The 18,452-nt window shown below is 34.3% G+C and overlaps 2 protein-coding genes across 2 annotated transcripts; one reads left to right on the forward strand and one right to left on the reverse strand.

Moving 5' to 3' along the window:
- LOC132564734 (small ribosomal subunit protein uS9) lies at positions 1–7,156 on the reverse strand. Its single transcript, XM_060229365.1, has 6 exons — positions 7,149–7,156; positions 6,958–7,009; positions 4,638–4,739; positions 2,294–2,390; positions 1,838–1,885; positions 1–186 (listed from the first exon to the last, which is right to left on the reverse strand). Exons 1-6 carry the CDS (start codon positions 7,154–7,156, stop codon positions 41–43), a joined length of 453 nt encoding a protein of 150 aa, XP_060085348.1. The 3' UTR covers positions 1–40.
- Positions 7,157–8,319: 1,163 nt separating this feature from the next.
- Positions 8,320–17,749, forward strand: LOC132564738 (thymidylate synthase-like). The gene is made up of 9 exons (XM_060229369.1): positions 8,320–8,359; positions 12,171–12,289; positions 13,685–13,812; positions 14,106–14,282; positions 14,637–14,807; positions 15,164–15,264; positions 15,801–15,875; positions 16,822–16,893; positions 17,323–17,749. Exons 2-9 carry the CDS (start codon positions 12,186–12,188, stop codon positions 17,458–17,460), a joined length of 966 nt encoding a protein of 321 aa, XP_060085352.1. The 5' UTR covers positions 8,320–8,359; positions 12,171–12,185; the 3' UTR covers positions 17,461–17,749.
- Positions 17,750–18,452: the final 703 nt, after the last annotated feature.

Raw genomic sequence — 18,452 nt, forward strand, 5'->3', positions numbered from 1 at the left:
TTGGTCGCTACATTTATTAGCCGATAATGTACAAATAATTTTAACGGTAAGACTTCTGGTAACGAGCACGTGGACCAGGTCCTCCAAACTTTTTGGGCTCGCACCGTCTGGGATCGGCGACCAGCAGCGTTCGGTCGTAACTGATGAGAATGTCCTTAATTTCCTTCTTCGATGCTTCATCTACATCTGTAAAAAGAGTAAAATAAAATCAGTTAACAAAACCGCTCTTGAACAAGATTTAGACTGGATTCATACAAGATGTCCACAGATTAAACAAAATTATAAGCAAAATTGATATTTCAGAAGTTATCCTCTTAACACAGAATAATTTCATTCATTGTAAGGAAAGCATTGGTATGTATCATAAAGTTTTATTGTTTGATGAGTGTTAAATGCACGAATGAAGTAACAATTCTCTCAAGGCCATACATCAGGATAATACATTGAAGCAATCATTCTGCAAGTCAGAATTACGTCCCAAAGTGATTCATCATATGTATAGAGTATGAGAGTATGCTTTATATGGAAATGCAATTATCTTGGTTGTTAAAAAAATTTGTGAAGGGAAAAAGCGTAAATTGAATTATGAAAAAAAGTTATTTTCAATCCCGACAAAACAAAATAGTACCAGTATATGAATTCCTACTCCCATGCAAAAAAATTACTCCTGTTTGATGAATTTCCAAAGGTTGCCAAATATGACCTTTGTCCTTTTAACCTTAACTTATGACCTCCTTAGTTGGATACAATGTAGAGATTGATGTTATGAAACTATGGGGTAAATATGAAACAAATCAGTTGAAATGTTCTAAAGATATGAATCGATTCCTAATGGAACTGAACAAAATGGGACATGACACAACATGATGGAAATGGCTATCACAATATGCCATCTTATAAAATGGTGGGGCCTCAAACACACACAAAAAAAGAAAATTGATAAGTAAATATCTTTGTCTACAGCATATAAGCCCTTGAGATAGTTCTTAGATATCGAGATTAGCTCTTTGATATCAATTACAAAGAGAAAGCATGAAATATCTGTCTTCCTTTGCACATTCTTTCAGCAAGTTAAAAGGGTTTTATCTAGCCACACATCAGAAAGACACATGTTACCAGTCATTCTGTATGTCAGAATTACGTCCCATAGTGATTCATCACATGCATGACACTTCATCCAGAAATAATCTAACATTTGGACACAGACAAAATATTGAGGATAATTTTTTACTATAACGAAATATCAGAACTGATGGGTGTTGTGTTTTTTAATTTGTTTTTTCTCTTCTCTTTTTCGTAATGGCATCAGTACAAAGCAATGGAAAGGGAATGTTTGGAATCTAACAGAACATGTTTATATCACTTAAAACCAAATCAAATTTGGTTCAAAGCAATACTTTAATATCAGTTAACATAAGTAAGGTACATTTTTGTGACTTGCAGTTCCAAGTTCCAATCATTGGACTGATGGCAAATTTCAAGTTGATGTATCAAAAGTTATGATGCTGTCAGTTGAACTCATTGTTTCTATCTTTAAATCATTCATAATTATTTCCATCTGTACTTGATATTAAACCATTATAGAGATATGAAATTTTGATCACCATGGCATATTTAACAATACTTTCACAATATCTCACAAACTAGAAAATGTCTAAGACATGAATGCCCCCGCACCCCCCATGTGAAATAATAGTGAAAGGTCTGAATGAAGTTGTTAGGTGGTATATACTGATTTGGGACGCAACGCGACGGGACGGGACGGGACGGGACGGACGAACATGGGCAACGCTATATGCCCCCGGCCATAAATGCAGTTTAGTGTCCTGCAACTTACATTTCTGGTAGTATGCAACAAGAGCCTTGGAGATGGACTGGCGGATAGCTGGAGAAAAAATGAACAATGAGTAAAGGGAAAATTATCATCTAAGTGATCATCATTATGTTAAAAATGTTTCCTTACAATTCTTCTGAAATCACAAAATTCAATCACTGATTAAAGATTAACATGATAAATTCCTTCAAGTAAATACTGGGAAAGAAAAAAAATACAAGACCCTCAGAGCGCTGTGATGTCCATTTCATTACTATCATATTTGATAAGCAGAACATTTTCACAAGTCATCATGTAGTCCCATCAAATTTATAAAAAATATCAATTCACCATAAAATGCTCAAAGTGAGACAGTTCTCTATTTACCAGCTCACACATAAGAAATAAATTACAAAAACAAGGTCTATTCTAGAGATATTGATTCTACATACTGATATCTCCATCCTTTTCGATACTCACCATAGATCTGTGCCACATGACCACCTCCTCGGACCCTCACTCGGATGTCAACACCAGCAAATTTCTCCTTTCCCAAAAGTAACAATGGTTCTTGAAGCTAAAACAAAGGTGGAAAGATATTGAGTCCTAAAAAACTGCCTGTCAGTAACAGAATTCGAAGTTTAAACAATTTGCAACTGACAGTGTAATCCCAGGACCAAGTGAGCCTGTCAACATTGCAAATATGAAAAAGTGCATAAAAGTTAATGTATAAAAGTGGCTGACTTCAGAGCGCTGTGATGTCCATTTCATTACTATCATATTTGATAAGCAGAACATTTTCACAAGTCATCATGTAGTCACATTCACTACAGCAAATATCAGCTATTAATGCATTTCTAACAGAAAATTCACAAATTTTCTCAAGCATAGCTTGTATGACAGGACCTTGGGGGTGGGGGGGTTAGTACTGATCGATAGATATGTCAGTGCAAGAATCCTAGGTGGATACAGGAGTATTCTAGCAGAGCTCCGCACACAAGATGTACTAACAATAAGATGAAGGATGAAGCATCAACGCCAGGGATTCCGTAGATTTAGATTTATTTGGTTGACATGTTTCGGTTGGCTCTGAAGACGGTTGGCCTAGCCAACCAAAACATGTAAACCAATAAAATCTGAACCCGTTAACAATGTAAATATAAAAATAATGCTACGTTTACAAATATTAATGTATAAAAGTGACTGACTTCAGAGCGCTGTGATGTCCATTTCATTACTATCATATTTGATAAGCAGAACATTTTCACAAGTCATCATGTAGTCACATTTACTATGGCATATGTTTATCCAAATCACAATGATCTCTTCATGACTTTCATCACAAGAGGTAATCGCAATTTTGGCTTTTTTGTTTCCTTCATTACTGCCTTTTAATCTCAGATCCTGTAGCAGAGCCTTCCTAGCTTATAATTATAACACAAGGTGAACATACTAATTTATAATGTCAATAGTCTGACCACAAGTTAGAGAAACCGCACAGAAAATAACAGCATGTTTTCAGTGTGGAAAACAAGAAAATAACAATGTTTACAGTTTGTTTGTTATCATGTGAGATGATCCATTAGTTCTGCAAAAACTAATAATGTATATATTTATATATGAAAACTTTGCCTTCTCATTACCATTTTTCTGATTTTGATATCAAACCAATGAAATAAATTCATTTAGTCATACATCAGGGAAACACATGCTACCAGTCATTCTGTATGTCAGAATTACGTCCCATAGTGATTCATCACATGCATGACACACTTTTTATTCACAAACAACACCTTGACATGGTCCTAAATGTACACATCAAAACTTTCTCTTACACATTGCAGTTTATATCTTTATAAATTTTCCAGTGATAAATTATAAAATCATCATTATCAACATGAAATTAGAAAGTTTTGTTTAAATCCCTTATTTTGTGTTTTTGTGCAAATTCTTTGAGCACAGTGTTTTTCAGAACATTTTTACAAGTCATGTTGTCACAAAATAATTTGCTGGTATTGGGAGATGGCCGTTTCAAAATTCAGCAGCATGAAAATTTTAAACGACCGATATCAAAGCACTCACATAGAGTTTGAAATAATGAAGGCTGTGATTAATAATATTGTTGTTTCGGAGTTCTTTTGTTACCATAAAAAATTTGTGCAAGCTGCAGGTCAATGCAGTCCAATGTGTTTGTAAATGAGGCCACGATAGCTCAACCATTTCGAGCGTTGGCCTATATAAATGTAACCTCAGGCTATACGAGGTGCAGGGTTCAACACTTCCTACCCATTGTTTTTTGTGCTTCTAAGGAAGCCGAGAAACAGACTAAGCTGTGCTGGATGTGCTCTTGTGATAGTCTCCTGTATGTGATTCAGTAAAGTCCACCAGTTCTACAAGGAAGCCCTACCTCAACTGACCTCGACTGTTCTCAGCAAACAAGCTTACAGTTGAATGCATGGAGACTGGTCTCAGCTCTTTCTCATATTTATGAAACAAAATGTCTAATAAATCAGCAACATGATACCCTTGGTTTTTATTTAAACTAACTTTTTCAAGTATTTGCTGTGATTCCTCAGAGCGCTGTGATGTCCATTTCATTACTATCATATTTGATAAGCAGAACATTTTCACAAGTCATCATGTAATCACAGTGATTTTTTTTTCAAAATCTACCATTTGAAAAATTGTATGAATTACCTAGTCAAAATTTCATGGATGAGCAAAAAGACAGGTTTAATTCTAAAATATGATGTTCACTGGTGTAATGTGAAAATTTACTATTAACACTAACTTGTCAACCAACTATTAAGATCAATTGTCATACCTTTGCCCTGAGAATTTGAGGCTCAATGTTCTCCAGTGGGCGTCCATTCACTTTGATAAGACCATTTCCTCTTTTGCAATGGGCTACAGCTGTGGCTGTTTTCTGGAAATTGAATGTTACACATAATATATCGTATGAAAGAGGCACAAAAGGCCTATATTGTTGACAAGAACATTCTCGAAATAAAACTGTAATAGTCAACAAATGATGGATTTAACGAAAAGTGAACTACAATCTGTACTTAGGATGCCAAAATACATTAGAAATGATGTACTGTAGTTTATGATAGAACATGAACTTCTCTTGATCATTAGTGATAATGCGGTTTGCCTATAAAGCAAGATGACCCCCATAGACCAATGCATATTTGAAGAAATAGCACTGGATCAACTCCAGGTACCTGCTTGCAAATCTATTTCTTGAACCTTCTGAACTTTTGACAGAATCTTAAGGTTTTCAACTTATTCAATCCCTGTAACCTGGATAAAAGTAGAGGTCATTTTGATCATGCTTTGCCTTTTCAGAACTCCAAGCTGTACCTCAGGTATGCAAATCTAACAGGTAGTTAGGACACAAATGTTAAAAGTTCTATAATTTTGTTTTCAATCAATATTTGAATAGAACACCATTAATGCATGGTTAGTGTGCATTGAAGATCCATAAAAAAGTAGATAGAATGTCTAGGAAAAATATTTCTGTTGGTAGCGCAACATCTTCAGATTGATATGATGTTACTGGGCCAGACTGAAGTTCCAACCCAGAATGTTCTGGTCTCCTTATTGAGACTCCAGGGCCCGTATTCATGGAACTGTTTACATGCTCATGCATGAATTTTGTGCTCAAGCCTTATATCTTGTTTAAGTTAAAGATTAATAAAGAAGACTGATTTTGCCAAAGCCTTTAAAAAAATATTGAAAGGACTTCAAGTCAAAGTTATATTCAATGTTTATATTTTACATATGTATTATTTTATATGATTTAGGGTAATTATTAAAAAGTCTGCTTGAGCACAAAATCTATGCTTGAGCATGAGAATGGTTTCATGAATACAGGCCCTGGTCATAGTTAATCAACCCAGTCCAATTCTGCTGCATTCCTCCCTCCTTTTTCAAAGTCTTTTACCCCAAATACCAAACTTTACAAATTACAACCTGTAGCTTGTAGGAAAAGACTTATATAGGCTATAAGCCTGTTGTCCTTTTGTTAATACATGTATACTGTACTTTCTTTTGTAAATTCAATTATTGTAATGTATATCATGTATTGACAATAAAATATTTTGAAATTGAATTTACAACCTGGCAAGAAGTGAAAATGATGACAGGACCAGGATTTGAGCCAATGACCCTCCAAACTCTAGAAAAGACACTCGATATTTAACTGTCTGGTCTTTGATGACTCGCCCATTACAGCTGTCACACTACAATTCCCAACACAGCTCCACTGACTTTCCCAAAATTAGTTGTCTTCAAAAGGTGTCCCTCCATAGCATTGTCATGTTACTTGCAGAACTTGATATATTTCTATAAAGTCTATTGGAAAGATTTGGTAACCTTTCTGATTAAGTCAATTTTCTAAATCCTGATCATGAAGTTCGTTCTGGGGCCCTCCACCCAATATTTTAACGTTTTATACGACTGGTGAAGTCTAAATGTATTCCTCTAACAAGGCTTTCATACAGTGGTTTGAAGTTAAATTTGACTTATAAGGGTCTCATGGATTGATTCAAGAGTTAAATAAATGGCTTCCATTGAAGAACGAAGAAATAGAGATGTCTGTCAAAAAAGAGTGGGATGTGTTTGTCAGCAGGTTAGGGAAATCCACAAATATGCTATAATACATAAACAAGTCTTTTATATAATTTTTGCATGATGGAAAGGATTGAAAACAGAAACACTTCTTTTCAGTCGATATGGCCTATGTTAAATGACGCAAGTATCCACTTTCAGCGAATATCTTTTAGTGAAAATTATTGAACTCCTCAGAAATAAATGCCACTTTTAACAAAATACTGCTAAAGTAACAGTTCAAACGGTTTCTGTTATTTTTAGTAACATATGAATATTCTTACTAGCATATAACAGGCTAGTTTGTCTTATTATTCGTAAATTTGTGGTTTTCCTCGACCTGGTCAATGGTCTTTCATCTCTGTGCATGGCTTCGGAATGCCGATGCTGTGAACCAAAATAGTATCGACGATGTCCTAGATTGTTGGTTAACCGATAAAGAATACACTTGGTACGGAAGATTGTCCACGACATTGGCATTAGCAGGTATTATTCACAGAATAATGTATGACAATATGTATAGCACTGTTTACCTTGCGCCCGTAAACCTGCACCGACTGCAAAGGCCCTCCTTTCACAGGTGCCCTTTAAAAAATTGACAAAATAGTATTTATTACAACAGAAGATACAATTCTTTATTGGTGATGATGAATTTATGCTTACATCATTCGAAAACATGAATTTATTCCACGAAAACGACTGAACGTTCAGTGCAATGCCTTACTTCTCCATGGTTGGTTTCAAAAAGGAAGTAGAAAGGGTTCCCACGTGTTGTGCCAGAGAGGAACTCTACTCTCTAACCAAGTAAAAAATAACATTTTATTCGCTCATATGAGGGTGGTCATCAATAAATAAGTATCAAAGCAACAAGTAGATTTTTACTTATTACACAATTATAAATTCATAAGACAAACATATACATTAACTACTAAGCTATAGGTTATTAAGTTATTAGTGGTGGCGGAGAGTATAGGGGTTTCTAATCAATAAAACGGAAAATTTAATGGTATAAAATATCCGGATAGGTAGCTGATTATATTTTCCGTATGTGGATTGGTTCCCGCTATAGTTTGTGAGATAAAAAGGAAAAACTCACTCCGAAATTGAAGGGATGGGTAAGTAGCTCTGTACTGTATTTTGTTGCATTAGAAAATCGAATTTCTGATATAAAAATTATTTTTTGATATAAAAATAAATTTGATATGAGATGCTCGATTTTACATTTTTTCTAATAGTAGAATGCTCCCATATTGAGAGGTCTAGATTAGAATGTAGCGAATGATTTATATTCGATAAAGAAGATTTATGAGTGTTCACTTGAAGATGTCAGAAAATGTTTTATATTAAATACTACCATTTTCATGTACTCATTATTTTGTTATTTTGAGTCAAAAATAAAATTTTGAGTCAAAAATAGTTTTCATGTCCAAAAATGTCATTTTGTTGTAAAACGACGTCATGCGAGCTGATAGTAGGGTGTAATTTTCGAATTTCCAATTTTTTATAAGTTTTATCTTACGGTCAGCTTATTGAAGAAAAACTGTGAAGAAATGACCAAACGATGTCGTATCTGAGTGGTTCAACTTGACGGGGTACTCGACACATTTTTTTGGTCTGTTTTGTGTCGTAACAGAGACGCGGCGTGCAACGTCTTAGAGATATGGAAGGTGATTACGAAGACAATGAGTCACTTTAGTTTACCAATTCATGATCAGATCTAGTAAAATCTTAATTTTAAAATATATAACTGCTTACTAAATATTGAAATGCCTGTGTTCGTCAATTGTGGAATAAAAATTGGCAGGCTGATATTAAAGTTCAAAGTTCCGGCAGGTCGGTGTTGGTATTCGTTTTCTTAACTAATTTTTACCATTTTGCGCGGGAATCATAAAAAGGCGCGAAGCGTATGCTGTAGTAAACAAAACAAAAATCAAGGTAAGTGGTAAAAGAGGGGTCTGGCAGGTTGCGTTAACACTGTACGATTCAAATCGAGGAGCTTAGCGGGTGTGTTAGACTACTGAAAGCTATTTGTGCACTTAGATATAAGTTTGGTAGAACTAAAATCTATTTGTGGCTTTGACACCTTTTCAGTCGCGCCAGTATTGTAACCAGTATTTAATACTAAGTGATCATATAAATATACAATATTTTTCTCAGTTTTCACGTTTATTAATTTGTATGACTATTTATTTCGATATTTCACTTAATAGTTGTGTAAGTCGAGGTAAATGTGAAAAAATCGTTTTGATCACCGCCCACAGGCACTCGAGGCCAGGATATTATTTTTTAGACATTGATTTTTGTTTTAGCACTCATGACTGACGTTATTTAAACGAAATATCAGCAGAATTCAAGTTTATGAGCCGGTTGACAAATCCGAGGTCCACGGTCATTAAAAATACACAAGGCAAGCAACTCCAGATTTTAAAAAATCGACCCCTCGCTTGGAAACTGGCTCAAAAAAAGTAGTTATGATAAGTTCCTTGTAAAACAATATGTATCCGTAGGTAGTATGTATATTTACCTTTCATTTGGTACATAACATTACAAGCAACGAGAAATTCACAATACGTACATGAGATTAACATCTCAATAACCGGAGATTTAATCGTCCATGTAATTATCTTTGACGGAAGTAACATGCCATTTCAAGGGCGGTCACTCCGATTTTTTGGGAGAGGAGTTCCGGACAGCACTATACCAGTGAACAGGTAAGAAAGGTTCCGATGTCATTACGCGCGTAACTTCAAAATAGATATTTTTATTTCTACAAATACATTTGCGTAGATGGAAAAATAATGGCTGGGCAAAGAAAGTCCACATTTGCCAACTCGGATACAATATCATGGTAAGGGATTATACAGAATGCATCAACTTTCAATCAAGCTGGCGGTAATGAGAATTTTTTTTCAAAAAAATAAAAAAATTATGCAGATAATGAAAAAAGGGCGCAATTTATGAAAAATATCATGGGGGAAATATATTAACTTAGAAATTGGAAATTAATTGATTTTTTCCATAGTGATTTTTGTCAAGTTATTGAGAATATTTGAAAAGAAATACATATTACTTATTAACCAAGAGGCCCAAAGGGCTTGTATTGCTACATGTGCTGTATGCTTTGGCAAACATCCATACAATGGACTTCCTGACCAAATATCATGACCCAAGGCCTATTTGGTTATCAGAAGATGTTATTTAAGGGTTTATCCATGACCTTGAATATAATGTCAAAGTAATATCTTTTCTCAAACTTTGTTGCCCTTCACCCAAGAAACATTTTAACAAACATCATGATCCCTGGACTTTTGGTTAATCGGAATAAGTCGTTTAAAAAATCAACACATTGGACCAAAGTGACCTTGAATAAAGGTCAATGTATTTTTTTGCTGCAAACGGTGTAGGGCTTTATCTAAGGAACGATATTTTTCATAAATTGCGCCCTTTTTTCATTATCTGCATGATTTCTTTCTTATTTTTTTTTTTTTTAAAAAAAATCTCATTACCGCCAGCTTGATTGAAAGTTGATGCATTCTGTATAATCCCTTACCATGATATTGTATCCGAGTTGGCAAATGTGGACTTTCTTTGCCCAGCCATTATTTTTCCATCTACGCAAATGTATTTGTAGAAATAAAAATATCTATTTTGAAGTTACGCGCGTAATGACATCGGAACCTTTCTTACCTGTTCACTGGTATAGTGCTATCCGGAACTCCTCTTCCAAAAAGTCGGAGTGACCGCCCTTGAAATGGCATGTTACTTCCGTCAAAGATAATTACATGGACGATTAAATCTCCGGTTATTGAGATGTTAATCTCATGTACGTATTGTGAATTTCTCGTTGCCTGTAATGTTATGCACCAAATGAAAGGTAAATATACATACTACCTACGGATACATATTGTTTTACAAGGAACTTATCATAACTACTTTTTTTGAGCCAGTTTCCAAGCGAGGGGTCGATTTTTTAAAATCTGGAGTTGCTTGCCTTGTGTATTTTTAATGACCGTGGACCTCGGATTTGTCAACCAGCACATAAACTTGAATTCTGCTGATATTTCGTTTAAATAACGTCAGTCATAAGTGCTAAAACAAAAATCAATGTTTAAAAAATAATATCCTGGCCTCGAGTGCCTGTGTCACCGCCATGAAAGTTCAAAGCATGGCATACTATGTAAAACGGTCAGTATAATATATAGGTCCTCAAAAGTCCGAGGTTAAATAACTCAAAAGGCGATCATTTCCACCAATCTATCTTGCAATAAGAGGAGTGGATTGTCATTGTATAATTAAACAATTATTGACCTGTTTTCAGTTGAATACAAGGTCAAGCATGGGGAAATCTCGACTGTTGGGCTATTCAAATAGCCCTGCTTCCGTCGTCCGTCCGTAAACCATTTTCATTATCCCTATTTCTTGCGAAGTTATGGATGGATCTTTCGCAAATTGCATATATAGGTTCCCTTTGATTTTGGGAATGATAAAAAAAAAACTAAATGGCCGTTAGACAGCCATCTTGGATTTTTAATGAAGATTGTTATCGTTATTTCTTGAAAACTAAGAGATGGATCTCTCCCAAATCTCAAAGGTAGCTTGTCCTTTGTCTCTTATTGTGCCAATTTATTTTGAGACTGATCAGAGAAACAAAATGGCCGAAAGGCAGCCATCTTGTATTTCAACTTTGAAAGTTTGTTATTGCTGTTTCTTGAGAAGTACTCAATCAAGCTTTCTTTTATTTCATATTTGGCTACCCTTGGTCCCTAGTAATGCCTGTTTGATTTTAAGACTGTCCAGGAAAACAAAATGGCAGACAGACATCTTAGATTTTGACTTTGAAAGTTTGTTATCAAAATTTCTTGAGAACTACAGTAGATATCCTTCTTTAAATTCATGTGTATGCTTTCCTTGATCCCTAGTTGTGCCTGTTTGATTTTGTTACTGATCAGAAAAAAACAAAATGTTTCACAAGCGACCATCTTGGATTTTGACTTCAAAAGTTTGTTATCACTATTTCTTGACCTTTAGGTCCCTTGTTGTGTCTGTTTGAGTTTGGGACTGACCAGAGGAACAAAATGGCCAGCAAACGGCCATCTTTCCTTTTGCCTAATAAAGATTGTTACTGCTATTTTTTTAAGAAATGAATTGATATCTCACAAATTTCATATACATGTTCCCATTGGTCTCTCCTTGTGCTCATTTTATTTTGGGAATGATTAGAAGAAACAGAATGGCTTCCAGGTGGCCATTTTGGATTTGGCAGGTAAAGATTATCATCGCTATTTCTGGTTCTCTTGTATTGATAAATCCTCACATGTGCTTAAAAAGGGGTCAGTAATGAAATACTCTCATGTTCTATTCATTGTCATCTTTCAGCATCATGCCTTTCGTGATTAGTCAAGTGATTAGGGGTGAATATAAAGAAAAATAAATACCTTGACACAGGATACTTGTAACACTTGCATAAAAAATTATGAACAATAATTATGAATGAATGGAAACGCCCTGCTATTGAAGGAAAAGTTATATGAAAAATGTCATTCATCAAATGTGTATAATAACAATGATGTCACTATTAGACTGAATAACTGAAATATTTTAGGAGTATTCCAGCATCATTGAATCTGTCAAGAATAACAAATGAAGTTTTGAGACATTAAAAAAGTGTTGTACTTTCTAATTGATTATTTATAAGCAGGTTCAAATCATTATATTGTATTAAGAAATTCTTATTGCATTATTTCAGCTGATTATCTCCAAGATGGCAGCAACCATTATGAACGGGAATGGAGTAAGTCACGACACCAATGAATCGTGTAAACCACACTTATCCAATGGCTTCCATGATGTCTCACCAAAAAAAAGGTGAATAGTGTGTGTTATATGGCAACTTGACTAGTCCCAACAGGAAAGGGAAGAAGTGGGGGGGGGGGGGGTCTGACGCTGATTTACTGGTAAGGTTGTGTGTCAATTTAGGAGAATAATTTGATGTATGGAAGTTAAGGATCTTTGCTAAAAGCTCTACTGTACAAATAGCATTTCTCATTTTCTGTTCACTTTACTACACATTCATACCAATTTTTTCAGTTTGTGTACTGATTGATGGCCCCAATGGCCTTTTATGTGTTGACAGGCCGTTAAGAATGTAATAATAATTATTCAATTTGGTAGTTCCTTCAAGTGACCGTTTAAGCCCCAGGCCTCTTGTTCATGTAAACTAGTGTTGGGAATCGGTTGAGATTTCCTGATCGATCATCAACTTCGTGTAACCGATTGATGATCGATTAAAATCGATTAATTCTTAATTGTCTGTTTTTTGGATATTATTCAAGTCTAAATACGTATTTTGTGTTATGTTTTAACAGCAATTCACGTAATAACTAAAACTGTTGTACCTACACCATCATTTTGTGTGCTTGTTTTTCGTTTATTGCACAGAATACTTTTTAATACAAACAAATGTCCTTTTTTTTTTCAAATAATTTTATTAATGTTGAAAATAATTTCAATGTTGAAATAATCTATTTTCATACATCACGATGATCGATTACAGATTTCTTACTCGATTAATTGATCAAACATCTCAAACAAGTGATACTCGATTAACTCGATTAATCGGAACAACACTAATGTAAACTCTCTCTGTATAGAGTTATTGCCCTTTGTTAAAATTTTGTGTCATGACAAAGCTTTGCTTACATTAAAACTAGGATCATGTAACCAAATTCACGGCCAGCAACACCTTTATTACAGATTTATTGCCCATTGTGAAAATTTTGTGTTGAATTAAGTCATTTCTGGAGAGCATTCTTCAGTTTCATTGATACTCTTGTTTAATTTTTTTGTGATTAAAAAAGGATTTGGAGGTATAATTATTCAATTTTAAAAATCATGATTTTGGATCTTTTTGTCAGATTTGTTAGTAAATGCAATCGAGACTGGTATTTTCTTGAATTACCAAATATACAACGGTAATAACCATATATTCAGTATTGTAGGCGATAATTGTCATTTGACCCCTGACCTTAAAATGGGTCATTTTTATGTCTTAAAGAAAAATGCCAATGTGCCATGAGATGATCCCATATTAGGGATTTATTCAAAGTACCGTCTGTTGTTATTGATGATATTTTACCGCATTGTACATCTTGGTGGGTGATTGAAATTTTTGATACAGCATATCTGGTTCTAAGAAACACCTTATGTTCAGTCAGTTTCTCTGATCAATATCTGATTCTTTGAATTAATTATCTTTTACAGGCATGATGAGAAGCATTATCTTGATGCAATACAACAAATCTTGGACTATGGTACTCGTAAGACCAACAGAACAGGGATTGACACCCTTTCGATTTTTGGTATGCAGATGAGGTACAATCTGAGAGAAGGTAGGCATTCCTATCCATTCTTTGATTGTAATTCTGTCAGTGAATCAAAGAAATGTAACTTGTGTTAGAATCTGTTGACAAGCTATCATAAGCTGCTTGTCAACCAGGATTGTTCCCGACCAATAACTTACATTCTGATGTTGCATTGTACATGTGAGTGGATCTCATTATAATTGTCTTCTCCAATATGCCCATCAATGATTAAATTCATTTATAATCAGTATCAGGAACTAAGTCTACATTGACAACTTTGATTACATGTCATTGATGATTTGAATTTGTGTGTTTTGAAGATTTCCCCCTACTGACTACAAAGCGTGTGTTCTGGCGAGGAGTGGCAGAGGAGCTGATCTGGTTCATTCAGGGTTGTACTAATGCAAACAAACTGAAAGAGAAAAAAATTCACATCTGGGATGAACATGGCTCAAAAAAATTTCTCAGTAAGCTGGGACTTGGTCATCGAGAGGAAGGTATTGTGATACTATAGTACTTAAATTAACAGCCAGTACAATGAAAAGATATTTAGCAAATCAGATATAAACAGGTAGTAGAATTATTCAAATATATTTGTTAATTTTCATCTTTCTTGTGATTTTCAAATATCAAAACATACATTATTCTGTTACCAAAATAACTTTAAAACCTAACAGGTTTGCTCTCCATATCTTTACAGCTCTGATACATCATAGCAATATTACAAAGCGTTTAAACTTAAGTCTGATTTACCTTGCTAGGATATGATTCTTTTTATCAAAGATTTGAATGAGACACTTGAAGGTGTGCTTAGATTTATAATATAGACATTAGATTTTCTCTATCCTTAGGTGACCTTGGTCCTGTGTATGGTTTTCAATGGCGACACTTCGGAGCTGAGTATAAGGACATGCATACAGACTATACTGATCAAGGAGTGGACCAACTGAAAGATGTCATCTACAAAATCAAGAACCAGCCAGATGACCGACGTATCATCATGTCTGCCTGGAATCCTCCAGGTACTAAGTGTCACAAGATGTTGCTCCAGTTTAGAACATTGCTCTGTACTTTAAACCTGTCATCAGGTGGTGGGCTGTTCACCCTTTAGGTGATCTGTCAAAAATACTTTATTACATTGCACATGACGTTACCTAGGACAGGGCAAAATTGTCAGTTTTATATAGGATAGTGGATAGATTATTAGATATACCCATGAAATTAAAATATTAAGTGTTTTTTTGGAATGTATAATTTCATTTAGATTTTTTCTTTTTTTTTTTTTTTTTTTTTGTTAAGTTCCTGAATTTGGTTTTGTATCAGTTATAATTCATTGTTAATTTGTTTTCTTACATGTACCATACCATTTATGTTTCAGATTTACCCAAAATGGCTCTTCCTCCATGTCATGCCTTTGTCCAGTTCTTTGTTGTCAATGGTGAACTGTCCTGCCAACTGTACCAGCGATCAGCTGATATGGTCTGTACTACGTACAATAATCAATGTTAATGGCTTACTTTCTCCTTTATTTCCACTTACATGTCCCCACTGAGAAAAAGAGTATAGAATCATTTATACGTACCAACTTTGTATGGGTTTCTGAGAGAAGAAAATGAGAAACCCAAGTGTAAATACATAGGGGTCATACTATACTAACATGTTGTGATGGATAAATAATAGGACAACCTGTCAGTCATTACCAGCGTATCTAAAGGAATTTCTTTAGGTTAGGTTGCCAATTTACCATGAACCCATTTCCTAAAAATGGAAGAATAGGATATCGTCAAAATCAACTGAAAATTGCCTTCTCAACCTTTTCTCCTATTTTGTTGTATATGATCAATACAGTTTTGATTGTTTAAATACATGTGCCTCCACAGATCAAATCGCGTTGTTATTTGGTTTAAAACTTATGCATTGATATTCTCCTGATAAGTGGATAGATATCCTCTTTAATTCCTTTGGATTAAAAGACAAACACTGCCCTGATATTAGAATAATTTGTCAATTTTCAGGGTCTTGGTGTACCATTCAACATCGCCAGTTATGCTCTGTTGACCTACATGATTGCTCATGTGACTAATCTCAAGGTATGTTGCATCACAGACAACTTTACACGTGTCCAGAAGTTTGTGCAATGATCAATGCTCCTTGGCAACATCTATCTTGCACTGAATCTGTTTGTTTTTTTGGGTTTTTTTGTGTGTGTATTTATTTCGCAATGCAGGGCTGTTTAGTGTTGATGTTCTGAATAGTTGGCACTCTAATGGTTAAAATCAGCAAAAATCCCTACTGACTTTTATAATCTTCTATTATTTGAAAATTGAATTTATTGCATTCAGGTCCTAAATTCTTATCTAATAAATATCATTTTGCCAAAGTTTATATTTTAATTTAGTTTCTCTAAACATGGTCAGATGGTGGGCTATACCAATCACCCTATGTCCATCTATCCATAAAGAATTTTTGTTACTGCTCTTCCTTGGCAAGTATGGACTGGATGGATCTTTCTCGAATTTCATTTGTAGATTTCCCTTGCTCCCAGTTATGCCCATTTGATTTTGGGACTGATTAAATAATGCAAAATGGCTGACAGACGACAGTCTATGATTACAATGAAAGTTTGTTGTTGCTGTTTCTTAAGAAGCAATGGTTGGATCTTACTCACGTTTCGTATGTAGGTACCTCATGGTCCTTAGTTATACCTGTTTGATTTTGGGACGGATCAGGGGGGAAAAATGGCTGGCAGTTGACCATCTTAATTTGGCAGTTAAAGATTATTATTATTATTATAATCATCATCATTTTTTTTAAAGAACAAATAAAAATCAAATGATGCTGGGCACCAAGATCATCTGGGATCTCTTGATCATAGGGAAATCCTTGTTATAAAAATCCGTAAGATTGGTGTGATAGCCTGTCAGTTGTATTGAGGACCAACCTTTTAAGGACAGGTCAACTTTGTATAAGTTTGTATATATATATATATATGTACTTGTTTGTTTAATACATATGACTGTGTATGTTTTTTTTCAGCCTGGTGATTTCGTACACACATTAGGAGATGCTCATGTGTATGTAAATCACATTGATCCCTTAAAAGAACAGGTAATTTATATTTCTTTTTCTATGATATTAGTACATGATTTTTCCCGAATTTTTCTTTGTGCTATTATGGTTGAACATCAACTTAGAACTCCAGGTTCTGTAGGGATACCACAAAGAATTCAATTGGTAATTTGTGTAGAAGTGACAGACAGGAATCTGGTCTGTAGGATCGAGTTATTTCAGAAATTAAGGGTCAAGTAGATATTTCACTGGGGTAGAACACTTCGTCAGAAAATATCAGAACAACATCATTCATTTTGTAAAGAACATTGGTGTATTTAAACATATTTACTTCGATTCTAAACACGTTTGTTGAATTGGTTATATGAAGCATTATTGTTACATTTAACAAATACAAGGAGAAATTCTTCAAAAATTTCATAATCCAAGATGTTGATCATTACAAACTCCACAATGGTTTCTTTTCAGCTGGCTAGAGAACCAAAGCCATTCCCAAAATTAGTGATCAAAAGACAAGTGGAAGACATTGATGATTTCAAATTTGAAGACTTTGAAATTGTGGGCTATCAACCTCACCCCAAAATTGAAATGAAAATGGCGGTGTGATTGGGACAAAGCTTTGCATGTGGAAAATGTACAATTAACAAATTTACAAGAAAGCTCATAAATATGGGAGATCTAAACTTTGAAACATGATAGAAATCATTTCTTTGTATCTTTAATTATACACAGTTGTCTCTTAATTATGTCCTGTACTAAATTTATTGTTAATCTTATATACAGCATGTATATGGTGTTCGTACCCTGTTTGTGTGATGACGTACTTTATAATGTACCTGTATATCAATGTAATACCATTTGTGTTCCTCACATTAAAGGAGATTTTTGTACTTTTTTTCTCCTGGTTGCTTTTTTTTTCAAAATCAGTACAAAGGGATCCTATGTATGGTCATCTAATGGAAAAATTTCATAGCCTATTTCTGAGAAAAAATAGTTTTTTATAAAAATTCCACATGATGGCGGTTGGCAGCAAAGTTTTGTTCATGTAAACTAGTGTTTGGAATCGGTTGAGATTTCCTGATCGATCATCAACTTTGTGTAACCGATCGATGATTGATTAAAATCGATTAATTGTTAATTGTCTGTTTTTTGGATATTATTCAAGTCTAAATACGTATTTTGTGTTATGTTTTAACAGCAATTCACGTAATAACTAAAACTGTTGTACCTACACCATCATTTTGTGTGCTTGTTATTCGTTTATTGCACAGAATACTTTTTAATACAAACAAATGTCGTTTTTTTTCAAATAATTTTATTAATGTTGAAAATAATTTCAATGTTGAAATAATCTATTTTCATACATCACGATGATCGATTACAGATTTCTTACACGATTAATTGATCAAACATCTCAAACAAGTGATACTCAATTAACTCGATTAATCGGAACAACACTAATGTAAACTCTCTCTGTATAGAGTTATTGCCCTTTGTTAAAATTTTGTGTCATGACAAAGCTTTGCTTACATTAAAACTAGGATCATGTAACCAAATTCACGGCCAGCAACACCTTTATTACAGATTTATTGCCCATT

The sequence above is a fragment of the Ylistrum balloti genome, unplaced genomic scaffold (assembly GCF_031769215.1).
Source record: "Ylistrum balloti isolate Yb309-2 unplaced genomic scaffold, AGI_CSIRO_Ybal_v1 Utg372666, whole genome shotgun sequence".
In the NCBI taxonomy this organism is placed as follows: domain Eukaryota; kingdom Metazoa; phylum Mollusca; class Bivalvia; order Pectinida; family Pectinidae; genus Ylistrum; species Ylistrum balloti.